The sequence below is a fragment of the Acanthopagrus latus genome, chromosome 11 (assembly GCF_904848185.1).
Source record: "Acanthopagrus latus isolate v.2019 chromosome 11, fAcaLat1.1, whole genome shotgun sequence".
In the NCBI taxonomy this organism is placed as follows: Eukaryota; Metazoa; Chordata; class Actinopteri; order Spariformes; family Sparidae; genus Acanthopagrus; species Acanthopagrus latus.
Window position 1 is genome coordinate 21,215,561 of NC_051049.1, and position 15,446 is coordinate 21,231,006.

Genomic DNA, 15,446 nt, shown 5'->3' on the forward strand with positions numbered 1-15,446 from the left:
ACACATGATCCAACCAGTGTGTTGATGCAGTCCCGAGGAGGGAGGAGACAAGGAGGAGTCAGCAGGGAGATTATAAAAGCATGTACGCTGTTGCTTGTTAGCCACCTTCCACGCACTTTCTATCAGGCGTACCCCTCCCCACGACCGTCCTCTGCGGCTTCCGAAGCAGTGGGTCAAACAACGACGCTAACACTGGAGCTGTAAAATCAACAACGGGGTGAGTTAAAACACGTCGCTTTGGATTTAATGTCAGTTGCTTTATCTGTTCATTTTTGTTTGGCTGTTTCGAAAAGGCGAAGTTGCCCAACCCTACGTTGATGTTGCATGTTTTTGCTAACTGTGGCTAACATTGGACATTACATTTAAATCTGTCATAACGGTCGATCAGTGCGCGAGACGAGTGCTCGCGAGCTGACCGTTATGACTCGGGAGCAGCGTGTTAATGTTAGCTAACCGTTTAGCCTCCCTGCGGCCATTGTAGCGGACGCTGACTGCTAAACTGAAAACATTATGGCTTCTCTGACATGTCGGCTCATCTTTGCCCAACCTGCAAAATTGTTCTGAGTTTCTATATATGTTATATCTTTACTCTGGCCGTTGTGGATGGCTTTAACTAGCTAAACGTGCGTGGTTGTTGCAGTTAGCGGTTGCTGTTGTTGCACTGCGATTGTTGTTGTTGTTGCCTCATGAACACGTTAGGAATGAAAGCGCAAATCTGCTACGGTCCGATGTAACTCTGCTGGGTTTTCCTTTAAACTCTGGTGATTGCACGTTGGCATCTCAGATTTTATTCTGGCATTCATAGGTTGTGTTTTGTGTTATTGTCCACAGGGCTCCCGTTTAAAGCGCCGCAGCAAGCTCACCAGCCAGCGCAGTGTGATCACTTGCGACTATCTCTGAAACGTCTTTCTGTTTCGGAGAAGAAGCAAATTGATATACCTGAACAAAAAAAACACTGCCGCCGCCGCACACCCACTAAAAAACGCCCCAAATCTAAGCAAAATGGTTCAAAACAAGATCACCGAAGTCACTGGATTCCACCGCTCGTTCAAGGTGAGCTTGAGTTTTGTTGAGGGAACATGTATAAATCCTAATCATGCCTTTTGGGAATTCTCTCTAATCGGAGCACATGTGTCATCAAGTATGAGAGGACCTCACCTTGCTATATATAAACATGTATGGCTGACGCATATGCTGTGTGGCCTGATGTCACGTGTGTGTTAAGCTAATGGACTTACATCCTATGAGCTGTTGCAGACAACATTGATCTTGCGCTCATACTCAGCAATATACATTGAATTTATTGGCTTCTATGAATCAGACATTAATGATTTATTTAAAACCTTTGGCCCATCAGCTGATGTACTGCCTCCAGCCCATTTCAGTTTATGGTTGCAGGAAAAGAGATAGGGAGGGTTCTAATCAGTTGTGATTAACAGTTGATGGTCTCAGCTAAATAGTTCATTGATAAGATACATTAACACGTTTTTATTGTACTCCCCAGGGGCAAAATCCCTTTGAATCTGACGACTTCACCAAAAATGGATCCCATCTCATTGATTCGTCATTTAATTTTGATTCCTCCCCAAGACATGGTGAGTATTTTAACTTGAATGTCTTGAAAATTGTAACTTTGTTATCTGAGTTCTGTTAATGCAGTGCTTTCTACAATCTGGTTGAACTGTACAATTCACACTCAATGAAAACATTGTGATTGCCCTTTACACTTTGATTTCACCTTAAGTGCGTTCTTTGAGCTTGTTTGTGTTATTTACCAACTAGCAGGTACTTATGTAGGCACTCCTGTTCCTACAGACATGCCTTCCAGCCAGCCTATTGACATTCCTGATGCCAAGAAGAGAAACAAAAAGAAAAAGCGTTGCCGGGCAACTGACAGTTTCTCTGGACGATTTGAGGGTAAAAGCTTTTTATTTCCAGTATCATTATTTTGTTGCTGCAAAGAATTGTTATTAGACTAGAAAAGATTCTGCTCCTTCATAAGGAGTATTTTATTAACTTGTCAATCTCTGTGCCACAGATGTCTACAGACTGCAGGAAGAGGTACTAGGAGAGGGTGCTTATGCCAGAGTGCAAACATGCATCAACCTCATCACCAACAAAGAATATGCTGTTAAGGTAAGCTAACACATTCACACACACTTAATGGATGACTATAATATATTTGAAAAGATTAGATTAATGCATGTCGTCTTGTTTCCCGCAAGTCGTGCTTCTTTTTCATGAGTCTGTGAATGTTGTGGTTGCTACATAACACTTACCTGTTGTCTGTGAGGGGTAAAATGGCTAGTGCTGAGTATAGAGCTGGTTTTATGAACCATTGAAGATGTTGGTAGCCAGGCTACAGGATGTGGGTCATAGTGTTCATGTTGCCTTTTTTTCACAGGTCATTCTTTAGAAATCTTATTGAGGAAAGTTCTGATCTTGGGGACATCTTTAGCGGATGTCTGCGGGCTCATCTGTGTTGTGCTACTGCTGTGCCTTTTTTTCCCTTTGAGGTGTAACACTAGAGACTGTTAGCAGGCCCCTCCCCTCAGTGTTTTTAGACTTGGCCAGCCTATCAGAGAGCTGGGAGGGATATACCCACCCCTTTTCTTTTCTCCTATTGCCTACAGAGGACGCTCTTGGTGAGAACATTGTGTACTGGTAACTGTGCCAAAACAAAAAACCCACAGAGAGGAGGGGTGTACTGGGTGAGAGTTATGACCCAGGGTGTTTACACTGCTTTGTTCTCCTTCTCGCTCAGTACAGTTGTACTTTTGTTTTTTCCCCTTTTCCTCTCCATATGAGGTGTGGACTTGTTAATACATGTCTTGACCCCTTGGGACTTCCCTTTTAGGCTTTTATATACAATTCTCATTTTAAGGAACAAAACATTGTGAAGCCTTTTTTTCTTTGCTGAAGTGTAGAAAAGTAGAACTGTGGCTTGTTTTTCTTTAAATTCCTGGTCCCTCGTGTACTAATTCCATTGGGACAATGTGCGTGGAAGATGCACTATTTATTTATTTTTTTAAACGCCTAATTAAATCCTGTGTGCAGTTTCATTCGGTTGTTCTGTTACAATTAAAGTGGCAGTTAAAGAGTGGTTCCCCAGTTTAGCAAGTATCCATATCCTGCATTAATATTTCAGAGGAACTGGAGCACAGATTCAGTCATATGACCATGATCTTTTAGTACTGTTTACACTGGGATGGTTTGGTAGATCCCTTGGGATTTCACGGTCCTGGGGGAGGAGGCACGGGGGTCGGCACTTATTGGAGGTCATTTAGGAGTCGGAGGGGGCTCAGACTGCTCCTGCCAGATGTCCAGTCTCAACCCTCCCCCTCCAGGCTGGGGTGAGTTGTGTAGGCTCCTTGTGTTGCAATTGTAACAAAAGCCTCAGAGCAGCAAGAACAAGCAGGGGGCTGTGCAGTGCTCTGGTTTCCCAACATATCCTTCGCCTTAAAGGAACTATTTCACAACCCTGGGTTGATGTTTGAACCTGCAGTGGGGGTTGACTTGTTTTGCAGCAGGCTACTGGGATAAACACCCATAAATCAGTTCATCACAAATAACTGCCAACCAACTTTTATGTTATGCATTTACCTGCACATGTCATTATCGGAGTGTGTGGTTTGTGTAGTGATCCAGCGAAAAGTGAACTGAGTGGGGGCTGTTTGTGCTGCTGACTCAGACTGGAACAGTGCAGAGGCTTTGGACTGCTCACAGGCCTCTTGTCTGTGCATTAATCCTAGACACACACTGCAACACTGGCCCCACTGGGCTTCAATAGCAGCTGTAATCCAGCTACCAGGAAGAGAAACACGTACAGCCTCCCAAGCAGACAATAACTAACCAGGGCTGGAAAATTCAGGCCTTTTGCTTTGGTGTCAGCAGTCTGTCTTTCTGTCTCTCTTGGCAGGGCATCGTGCAGCTGGTGGCCCCTCGGTGGTTTAGTTCCAGGCAGCGCAGTTATATTTAGATAGCATTTTTTTGTTGTTATCGTAAACAGTTTTGGATTAACTCATGGGATGTTTCAAAGGAATGCTCATGGCTTCCTAAGAGCACTTAAGACTTAAATATGGGTCACACATGACTGCTTAATATAGAAACTGCTGTGACTTGATTCATTCTCACTCTATTCTCTCTCTGCTTTTGCATTCTGCACTGAAAGTAGGTTAAACCTGGCAAGTGTGTCACAGGGTGGGATAAAGGTAGGACGGCAGGGAAAATGCAGGTCTGGAGGAAACCAGTTACAGGGCTTGGTGTATGGAATATATAATCTATGCTACAATTAACACAGCCACGGGTGGGGTTTTGTGGTGCAGTGGAAGGGGATGGCCCTCACCCAGATATTCAGTCTCAGACGGGTTGAATTTTTCCTCTACCATCGGAGCACTTTCACAATTGTCCTCCATCCAACCTCTGTGAAAAACACGACAGTCAGCCTCATTTGTTTATGCTATTTTTAGATAATGTGACTGAACAGTAATGTTCTGTTCCAGATCATCGAGAAAAGACCAGGTCACAGCCGCAGCAGAGTCTTCCGTGAGGTTGAGATGCTCTATCAGTGCCAGGGTCACAGGTAATGTCCTTTTGTCATACCCTGATTCTGATTTCGGCTGAATCATGTTGTATTGACTCAATAGTGCTGAAATCACACAATTTTCATTAAATGTGTACTAAATATCTCTTATAACTGGCTCATAATGCTTTTCTTGTCTAAAGTAACATCCTAGAGCTGGTGGAGTTCTTCGAAGAGGAAGACAAGTTCTACCTGGTGTTTGAAAAGCTTAGAGGAGGTTGGTGATTATAGCTGCTGCAGGATGCCTGCATCTGATCCCTTTGTTTATTTTTAAACATTCCTGTAATGCATGTGCATGGTCTCTAGTGTTGGCAAGTTGTTTCTTTGTGTGGGAAGGAATTCTCTCAAGTATGTCGTGGTGCATGTTGCTCATATACTCATTTTCCCCTGTATTAGGGTCAATCTTGGCACAAATTCACAAGAGACGCCACTTCAGTGAGCAGGAAGCCAGTGTTGTCGTGCAGGACATCGCCAGTGCTCTAGATTTTCTGCATAACAAGGGTAAGACCCTGCATACAATTATTAATTACTCATGATCACCAAAAAGGTGTAACAAACCCATATGTATATACGTACCATGACATGAGACTGATTTCAGAGATTTGACACTATATCTCAGTAGCTGACATTAAACATTGATCAAGAGACACAAGACCATATTTTTACATTTATTGGAACTGTACAAAATGGCTGGCTTGTTGTACTGATATGATGATAAAAACTAAACTTTTCCTTGATCATGAGGCAGTGGTCAGATCTTACTACAAACATGTAACTGATTTCATTTTAATTTTTTCCCCCAGGAATGGCACATAGAGACCTGAAGCCTGAAAACATTCTCTGTGAGCGTGCGGACAAGGTGAGTTTACTATAAACATAGCTAAGCTTAATTTAGTCCAGAGTGCAACCAATGTAGTAATAATTGTTATAGTTTAACTCACTACAAGATGATGTGGTACTGATGGTGGACATTTTTGACCCCACAGATTTTGTGGATATTCCACAAGTGATGTGAGAAGATAAAAAAGTGAAGATTCATTTGAATAATTGATTCTTGCATCATTGTCAGATTTCCCCGGTCAAGATCTGTGACTTTGACTTGGGCAGTGGGATCAAGCTGAACAGCGACAGCTCACCCATCTCCACCCCTGAGCTCCTCACCCCTGTAAGTCCACCTGCATATTGCACTTTTCTTGTTTGCCAAGCAGTTGAGAACATTTTATAAATGAAATGATAATGGGACACTGTGAGGGGAAGGGTGACAGAAAATGCATGTTATCAATTTATGGGTATAGCTATTGAGGGCAAGGAATAGATTAATCTATCATACCGTCTTGGTCACATTTCCCTGTAGTGGTTTTTATGTCCTTGTTGTGGATAAGCAGGCTGTATAACTATCTTTTATAGTCCAACTGGCTGGTCGCCTATTGGGCAATCCTCAATGGTGTTAGCTGCAGGACAGCGAGCTGATTGGAAGAGATAAATGTGGTGTATTGAGGTTAAAGTAGTTCAGTGTTGGGCAGTTTCTCTGAAATGACGTGGATTGTTTCCTGAATGTCCCAAACTGGCAGCTTTTGCCTTTCCTTATCATGCTATGGTATCAGCAACACATGGGTAGATATCCACCAGTTTGGGGTTATGATTGTTTAACTCCCCTGCTGTCGTCACAACAGAAATCATCTGAGTGGCTAGAAAAGTGGACCCTTGCAACCTCAAAGAGGAATGGTATAGTTGCGCTAGCAAGCTTTCGTCTTGTGTCAACACATGCTGTCTGCTGGTTGTCTGAGGGGCTAAATAGATGGACTGAAGCAGGTGAAGGATAGTGCAGGAATTTAGTGGTGGGTGGGGAGGTTCCCCTACACTGGAGCCATTCCCTGGACTATTTGAAGGGGAGATGGTTGTGGGGCCACGAGGTGCCCTCGTGTTTAGTCTACATTGGCTCGTGTGTGTCTGCAGTGGGGAACCTATTCTTTTTTTTTATGCTTGTTGTTGTTGTTGTTGTTGTTGTTGTTTGTTTTTTTTTAAATTAAAATGGCCTGCCTCCCTCCCCCTTTTTTGTATCTATTTAAGTTTTGTTGTGTAAGTTGTTTTTCAACATAAACACAAGACATGATGTGATGCAGTGTAAGGAATTCAGTGGAAAAAAAGTTGATGCCTGAGGACCCAATGTAATAGCCTTGTAGTGTAATAAGTCTGCAGGGAACACTTTGTGACTTTTACAAGGCCATGTCCAATGGTGGAAATAAGTAACATTAGATCAAAACACACCAACTCTCTCATTTCCCTTTTCTCCCTCTGTGGTATGAGAAAAACATCCACCCTCTTTCTGCTCAGTCTCCGCCCACTGGCCCCAACCCTGCTTGTGCTGGTCTGCGCTTTCTTTATGTTCTTTATACAAAGCCTGTGCATAAGGCTTGTTCTAGAATTTTTAGTCTTTGCCCTTATACCTAGCAACTGAGATGTGATTGGCTAAACCAGTGGGAGGGGGAGGGTAACTGGGAGGGACAAATGCCCCTTCTGCTCATGCGCTCTGCTTGTTTTCTTTGCCTTGATCACAGGAACAATGTTATCTGATTTTCATCTCACTGTTGGCACTCTCACCCAGCCCCCACATTCCTACAGTTGCTGTTGCACAATGTCATGTGGTTTTGAACTCACTGTGTATGTTCTTGAATGTGATTCAAATGAATACATTTAATACACTTCTAAGTCTAAGGGTTTGACTGTTTTAAGGTTACAGTGGATGGGACTTTATGCTGTCTAGTACAAATCTAGAACTAGCTGGACCACAGAGGAGAGGGACCTTTCTAAGAAAAGGCTAATTTTAGTTTACTAGGAAATCTGCACATGTGGCTGCCTGTCTGCTTGGCATGACTGACTGACTGCTCAAATGTTAATGTCAAGTGTAGCAGTTAGGATCTACAAAGTGAAGACACTACACTTTAGCAGTGTGGGCAGTTAAAAACAAAATCAAGGAAGTGCTGCTGTTATTCTTGTCAGATGCAGGTGCTGCAGCTGTATGATGACAGAACAGGTCTGATCACTGTAAGCCTCTTCAGGTAATCCTGTAGTTTACAAACAGCAGGTGTGTGTGTCATCAGTGATATCAGTATGGTCTGACTAGTCACATGGTTTCAGGAAAGCCCCAGGTTGCAATACCAACAAAGCCTGTGGTAACACCAGCTGATTAACAACTATCTGCAGCTTACAGGAAAGTTTGAGGAGGATGTGACTGATGCAAGTTCAGAAGGTGTTTGCAGCTGCAGCACAGGAAGAACAAATGTGACTTCTAGTTTGAGGCTTTGGCTCTTATCACAGAGTTGGCAGTTTCAGGCAGCCATGGTTATCTTTTTATCCTGGGTTGATTGGTAGTGTGTTTTGAAACAAGATTAGCCAATGGTTGTATGATAGCACAGCTATCACATCGCCTTTTACTGTTGGGGCACCTTTGTTGGCAAAAATATCCTTGTGTTTTATTATTACGGCGGCTGCATTTGGCCTAAATCCCCAGGGCTTGTCTGTGGAGGCAGTCACCCCAGACATTATGTTGGTGGTGGAAACGTGGGGGTTGGGGTTTTCTCTCCAACAGAAGCAGCTTTGTCTGAGATGATTCCTGTGCAGAAAATTTCATTACATAAGGGTGCAGCAGGGTGGAGGAGGAGTTAAGAGACAGCTGGGATATGGTACTGGGACACAATAGAAGCCTGCTCAATGTAAACATGCTCATCTACAGATGATTTGCCAGGATGCAGGCCTCTTAATGATGGCGTGTTTGGCTGTGAGATGCTAGACTAAGAAAAACTGATTGGGGAACAGGGCAGATTAACAGGTATTTTAAGAGCAATTTATACCAGTCGTCTATATTTAGGACAACCCCTAGAAAACTCCAATAACTTTGACATGGAACACCTTTAATCCAAAGTTGTTCAAGAGGCAACAATGAATGTGTCCCGCTGAACTAGCGACCTGCTCCTCTTTTCTGTTCCTAAAGTATTAAGACAGCATTTGGTGTTTGTGTTTCCAAGTTACATAACAGACGAGGGTTCAGCCCAGTCTGTGGCTCTGGACAACCAATCCTCTTTGTCCTGCTCCGTGTTTGGCCTAATTTCCTTCTTAGCTACATAACAGGGCATCGTCAGAGCTGAGCCTTCCATTGGCCTCAGCCCATTTCGCCTGGCTTGTGTGCAGCTGGATGGTCAAAGCAGTGACTCACTTCTGCTGCTTGCCTACCCACACTAACCCACTTCATTATAACATTGCCCTCCCTCCCTCTGCTCTCTATATGTAATTGTACATGGTGTTCCTACTTGCATGGCCTGTAGGCATTGAGAAAAACTGAAAAGCACATTTTAAAAAAAACATCACTACAGATCAGCATGTGACTTTCACATAGGCTGCTCCCACTGCACATCCCAAAAGAGGGCCCCAAGCCTTAACACTTAGAACCACGAGGTATCAGCTGAGTGAAAGAATGTGGGGCTTTTGCCAAGAGAGGCTTGTGTTTCTTTTTCTGCTATAGTTGCTGCTTTCTGCTCGTCATCCCTGGGGCTGACACACTTTCTTTATTTCCTTTTTGTCACAGTGTGGCTCAGCAGAGTACATGGCACCTGAGGTGGTTGAGGCCTTCAGTGAGGAGGCCACAATTTATGACAAGCGCTGTGACCTGTGGAGCCTTGGAGTCATCCTGTACATCATGCTGAGCGGCTACCCACCGTTCGTAGGCCGCTGTGGTGGTGGCTGTGGCTGGGAATTGGGGGAACCCTGCCACACCTGCCAGGTGAGAATTTGAAACACTGCACTGGACATTATGGAGACTTGAAATATGTATATTCTTATCAAGGTCAGCAGAACTAAATATTTTTTTTGTCTCTTTCTAGAACACTTTATTTGAGAGTATCCAGGAAGGAAAATACGAGTTTCCAGAGAAAGACTGGGCTCACATCTCCTCAAGTGCCAAAGACCTAATATCCAAACTTCTCGTTAGGGACGCCAAAAACCGCCTGAGTGCCAGCCAGGTGCTGCAGCACCCCTGGGTGCAGGGGGTAAGTCTTCTAATTGGCAAACCTTTGAATTCTTCATGTAGGGTATGAGTTGAGGTTTATAAATGATGTACTTCTCTTTTTATTTTATTCAGGGTGCATACGATACTCTGCCGACCTCCATCTTACATCAAAGGTGAGAGAGCGTTAAGTTTACAGTTGCCATTTAAGAGTGTATTCCCTTGGAAACTTTAGTCTAAAGTGTTTACAAGTAGGCTTTAATTCAACTATATTTGTCTCTTGTCCATTAGATCCAGCAATGCCAGGGATCTGACATTCTTTGCTGACAAGGCCATGGCTGTGAATAGACAGCTGGCTGAACAGGATGGCATGGAAGACCAGCAGCAGCAGGAAGTCCCATTTGTTGTTACCGCTACTGGCTCTTCAATGAGACTCTTTCCTCCTTCCAACTCCAAGCTTGCCAGGCGCAGGCAGAGAGGCAGCCAGCCCACGGGAGGGCCCGTCTCTGCTGCAGAGCTTCGTCAACTCTTGGCCCCTCTCGTTATTGTGGGAGACTGTGCCTGAACTTTGTCAACCCTGACCTCCGACCTTCCGTTAAGATTCAAGTCCAGATCTAAGACTGCCCAGAGACTCTCCCTCTCCAGTCCTGGCCCTTCTCTCTGACTCTAGCTGGCCTCGGCTCCTCTGCCATTCAGGCTTTATTGCCTCGCTGTAATGGGTGTTGCTCCTCGCAGCCCTTTTCTATAAATGCCTTCTGCCCTTCTGCAGCACTTCTGAAGCACATCAGCCCAGGGCCTGCATATAGCAAACACACACATGTGCATGTCAGGGTTTGGGAGGAGGGCCAGTTAATGATATGGGGGAGAGAGAAGTATTTTCTAAGTTATGTTCTTTTGTTTCATAAAACTCAGTTTAGAAGAAATCAGAACACTTGTCTTCAAAACGAAGCTCAGACACCAAAGGACAACCTGTTGTGCTGCTCCCACGTTACAACTGGATCCACTGTGAATTAAGTTATCTGGAATGTTCTCTTTGCCTGTATGTATATGCATGAATGGCCCATCTGCAGATACGTACAAGCTTATGCAATATGCCAAGATGAAGGCTGTACCTGTCTCGAAGGGATTCAGTATAAGGGGTTGGAAGGGCTGTAAGCCAATGCTGTCCGTGCCTGGTGCGGTCCATTATTATGTGGCTGGGGACTTCAGAGATTGTTTTTTTTTTTTTCTTCCTCCATTTAAGAAAATCCTCAACACTGAGCCTCTTCTGTCTGAGATAAAACTCGCACTCATCTAGCTTGGTGGCCATGCACTTACTGCTCCCAAAGCAATGAATGTTTGTCTGTACCCAGCCAGCCATTTCTTACTTACTGTTGCACCGACTCATACAGTCTACTATATGAGCATATATGCTGAATTATCAGTGGCTACACCTTTCAGTGTTTTATATGTGACCATCAGGCAAGTCTAATAGTATTATTTAAGCTATTGCACTTGGGTTATGATGCAGGGCCAACCACAAAATGACACTTCTGGGCTCGCTCCGGAGTTTATCTGATATGTTGGTACAAGCTAATAATGTTAAATGGCTCTGGTCGGTTACTTCATTGTAAAGAATTCATGAGATGTCCCTTCGCCACAGCTGGAACTTGTGTTTTGTTTATTTATTTTTTTTTCTTTTTCCTCTGCAAATCAGTTTATGCATTACGATTTTGAATATTTTGGCAGTAAAGGTTAGAGCCCCAACCATGGGTTTGAAAAGCACATTTTGGCCAATGAGACCCAAGTGTCATTTATTGATTGAATACATTTATCTGGATTCTTTTTTTTCTTTCAAGGGTTCACCATTGTCTTGTTTTTGATTAGACAGCCCTTTCAAAATAGCGACATTATAAAATAAAGAGGCAGTAGAAAACTCTCAAAAGACACTTAAAAAAAAAAAAAAGGAAAAACATTCCACAAAAAGAAAAACAAAAAAAAGTCTTCCACGGACGTGTAGCTGTATTAAGTTTACCTTATTTTTCATGTTTGAGAACTCCATGTCAATGTGCCACACTGATTTTTTTTCTCCCCCCCCCCCTTTTTTATGGCTGTTAATAAGCTTTTATTTACTTTATATGGCAATTTTCATGCAGGTGCTGTTCAGTTCAGGTGAAACACCGGATGTTTTCTTTAAGTTTTTTTATTATTTTTTTATGTTTCTGTTTTTAAAAGTTCAGAGTATGGTGTATGATGAGGTGAGATGGAAAGTTAAGTTGATCTGGAGCGTTCATGCCCAGTGAAGGCGAGTGTTAAAAGTTTTATTTTTTTATGTAAGAGTTGGCAATAATTTTTTTTTTTTTTTGTTGTTGTTGTTCAAGTTCATTAAGCTCATTCTAAAACTGACAGGTAATGGACAGGTGATGAGGTCTCACAACACTGTAGCCATTTCACCAAAGAGGGTTCAAGTCATGATATTGAACATATGATCCATCACCTAGCAGTGAGAAGTGCGGACTTCTGATTGTCCATGTCCTGTTGCCAGCACTGCAGCGACGGTACTCTGGAAATGGCTCCCTTGGTGTCAAAGGACCCATTATGCTGATAATAGGACACTGTAATAGTTCTAAAATACCTTTCTACAGATGCATAGTTATGGGGGTTTATGTCTTATAATAAGACTTACTTGAATTTGTGTATGCAGCTGATTCTTCTCCATTTGGGAAACTACTTTGCTATCAGTAATCTCAAACCATTACACTGATGATCAAGGCAATCTTGGGGTTTTCAAAATTACCAATATCGTTCAGTATTCTGCCTTTTTCTCCCCCCGCCCCCCCCACCCCCCCCCCTTTTTTTTTTTTTTTTTTTTTTTTTTTGAGCATCATACAAGTTGGTCCCTACTTTTTTGATAGGGTTGGATACTCAGATACGCACAGACTTTGGCCATACTCTGTAATATCCTGAGCGGTATAATACGAGTTTTTGTGGTCATGACCATTTCTACTTCTTGTCAAATGGCAGTAGCTTTTTGGACTGCCTTTTATTGGGGGGGGGGGAAGGGAGACAAAATGATATCCTTAAGCCTCACAATTTTTATACTGTCATTTTGAAGTAAGGGAGTGTTAAAACTCAGTCATTCATTCAAATGGACAGTCCCATCATCAGCCTCCCCACAATTTGAATGTAGCCCACAGGCAAAAGCATTTACAATCCAGCAACATTGATCAAATGTTTTATAAGTTTATTCCATGGACATGGTGTGGGGTTACTTCTGTCTATGTTGATACGGTCTTCAATCTTTTCTTTGGAGGATTGACACCTGATTTTAACACTGTCTGAGTCTCCCCAAGCCCATTGTGTTCATCGGATGTAATCTGAAATAAATGCATCCTTTTTAAAGTACAAAAAAATATTTTGATTTAAAATAAGCACTTTACTGTACCATGTGAATGATTGCAGTTCACTCAGCAACATTTATGACAGTTGCTACAGAATTTTGTATTGTTTTTCTAAAAAAAAAAAAAAAAAAAAAATGCAATAAAATGCTTTGAACTACACAATTGTCTGTCTGGTTATTGTATTGTTTTGTTTTTCTCAGTCTGAAGGTCTGCAGTGACGACTGTTGGCTGCACCCTCCTGTATCTCTAGTTTTGTATTAACAGCCTTATCTGTTGGCCAAGGCTGAGGCAGTTCCATCTGATTCAGTGCTGTAAAGCAGTTTTATCAGTAACACTCCCTGATACCTGAACGGACTGTGTCACATGGCTGGCCTTGGCTGTTGGTAAATATGAGCTCCATACACTCAAATGTGACGGTGGTTTAACCTTGTGTTAGTCATGCCAAGAGCCGCTGTATGTTGATGGGAGGGGGCGCTCCTCACAGCACAGACGGGCCTCGTCTCACCAGACTGATGCAACCTGCTGCAAGAGCTGCAGTTCTGCTGTGCTGCCTCATGATGATCTGCCTACAAATACAAAATGACTTCTGCTGAATTTGCTGAATACCAGAGGATCATGTCGACACCGCTACATATCAGGATTTGTCTTCCTGTGGTTAAAATAAGCTCTGAAATAATGTCTGAAGAACTGTGGGGTGGCTTTTCCTCAAATAGATACACATAAGAGTTTGGCATCAGCAACAACTGTGTGCACTTGTTGACCTGTCACTTAGGCCTGCGATGATTAGTTATATTTATTTTATCAATACATCATTTAGTTCATGAAAACAAAAAGTCTGTGATGGAATGTAACTATGAACATCTACTTGAGTACAGTACTCAAGTATATCTTAAGCAGAGATCTAAATACTTGAGCAGGCTCACTCTACTTTCACTTCACTACATGTTGGAGGCAAGTATTGTACTTTTTACGTTGCGTTAAAAGAAAAACTAAGCACTTGTAATCTCAAAAGTAACTCGTAAGAAAAGCTGTCACATAAATGTAGTGGAGTGGAGTTGAATGTACAATATATGTCTCCAGGAAGCTCTGCGGTAGAAGTGTATAGTTGCATAAAATGGAAATACTCAAATAAGGACCTTGGATTTGTACTCTGGAAGTATAAAGGAGCAGAAAATGGAAACATTTAGATAAAGTAGCCATAAGTATCTCAAAATTATATGTACATTACTTTAGAAAAATTACGTAGATACATTCCATCACTGACATTTAAACTCAAACAAAAGGTGAACAAATGCACATCACAACAATTGAGAGCTCAAGCTGAAATAACTTACAAAAGTACATGCTTGGATGGATCCAATTAATAAGTCAGGTAACAATCAATCATCAGTGACGCTGAAACCAGCGAATATTTGGAAATATTTCAGGAAGTTTTTATATGGAAGTATTTCAGCTCTACAAACAATGAAATTAATTAATTAAAAAAAAAATTATAAAAATTTATAAAAATTAATAATTTGTCATTACAAATCTTCCTCCTTTCTTATAATTCTACACAGAAAGCATTAAAACACAAAACAAATGATGAGAAAAAACTGCCAGTTGCATAATTTCTATTTCAGCCCTACAAACGTCATCAAGCCGGAGGAAATTAAATGATGCAACAGCAGAGGGTTTTCTGTACAGTCTCCAGAGAACGCGCGCGCGCGTGGATACGTTACAGGTGTTTGTCTCCCTCTAGTGGACAGTTCTGACAGCTGCATGCAGAGTCACACTGCCATGACACCACTGCAAGAGTCTCATCCTGGTCTTCAACACTGTTGGAATGTAACCAACATCTTCTCAAGACCTGTATTTAAGACACATATATCTTACTTTTTACTCCATTACATATGTTTGAAAATTGTAGAAACAAGTTACTTTGCGGATTGCAAGCCGGTAATCAGTCGACCCACAGTATGCATACATGTAAGTGTATTTATGTGTTCTTTCTAGAGACTTTTATTTAAGCACTTTTGGTATCGGTTCTCTCACTTTTACTTTTACTTATCTTTATTTCTACTCAAGTATAACTTTTGGGCACTTTTTACAGCACTGATATTTAGTTAATACCAGTTAAGAAATCAAATAAATAAATAAAAATCATCAAATAAGAAGAAAATATGGGATCCAATGAGCAGTGACTGATTTGTAATATAGTATATACTGTTTTTTTTTTTTTTTTTTTACTACAGCAGTAAAATGCAACATATAAATTACTGCAGCAGTGGTATTAATCCAACAACACCAGATATAAACAAGGAACAGAAGTACTCTTACTTTTGTACATCTTGCTTATAAACACATAGATAATGTTTTTAATGCAGGAGTATTTTTACAGTGAGGTTAAGGTACTTTTACTTAAGCAAAGGATTGGAATACTTCTTCAACTACTGGTTATGAATAACAATCTCATAAAGATGCGTTAGACTGTATTCTTAATCAA

At 41.9% G+C, this 15,446-nt stretch overlaps 1 protein-coding gene and 1 long non-coding RNA gene across 3 annotated transcripts in view; one reads left to right on the forward strand and one right to left on the reverse strand.

The window, feature by feature from the left end:
• On the forward strand, nucleotides 1-13,096 carry mknk2b (MAPK interacting serine/threonine kinase 2b). 2 transcript variants are annotated; one of them, XM_037115784.1, is made up of 14 exons: nucleotides 1-217; nucleotides 832-1,053; nucleotides 1,505-1,595; nucleotides 1,816-1,917; nucleotides 2,039-2,136; nucleotides 4,503-4,582; nucleotides 4,726-4,799; nucleotides 4,979-5,083; nucleotides 5,386-5,441; nucleotides 5,652-5,747; nucleotides 9,165-9,359; nucleotides 9,460-9,624; nucleotides 9,717-9,757; nucleotides 9,873-12,624. In XM_037115784.1, exons 2-14 carry the CDS (start codon nucleotides 1,003-1,005, stop codon nucleotides 10,144-10,146), a joined length of 1,428 nt encoding a protein of 475 aa, XP_036971679.1. In that variant the 5' UTR covers nucleotides 1-217; nucleotides 832-1,002; the 3' UTR covers nucleotides 10,147-12,624. The 2 variants fall into 2 exon arrangements, with proteins under 2 accessions (XP_036971679.1, XP_036971680.1); XM_037115785.1 differs by lacking the exon at nucleotides 832-1,053 and having other exon boundaries at nucleotides 2-217; nucleotides 9,873-13,096.
• LOC119029153 overlaps nucleotides 11,879-15,446 on the reverse strand; it is a 5,614-nt gene continuing 2,046 nt past the window's right edge. The window contains exon 3 of the long non-coding RNA XR_005077914.1: nucleotides 11,879-14,810. This is a non-coding gene — a long non-coding RNA (uncharacterized LOC119029153). The remainder of the gene's footprint in view (nucleotides 14,811-15,446) is intronic.

Bases quoted from the DNA above. Each gene is read 5' to 3' on its own strand.
- mknk2b (XM_037115784.1), top strand. From the start codon at position 1,003: ATGGTTCAAAACAAGATCACCGAAGTCACTGGATTCCACCGCTCGTTC. The intron at 1,918-2,038 runs GTAAAAGCTTTT...TCTGTGCCACAG, and splicing joins TTTCTCTGGACGATTTGAGG to ATGTCTACAGACTGCAGGAA. The intron at 9,758-9,872 runs GTGAGAGAGCGT...CTTGTCCATTAG, and splicing joins ACCTCCATCTTACATCAAAG to ATCCAGCAATGCCAGGGATC.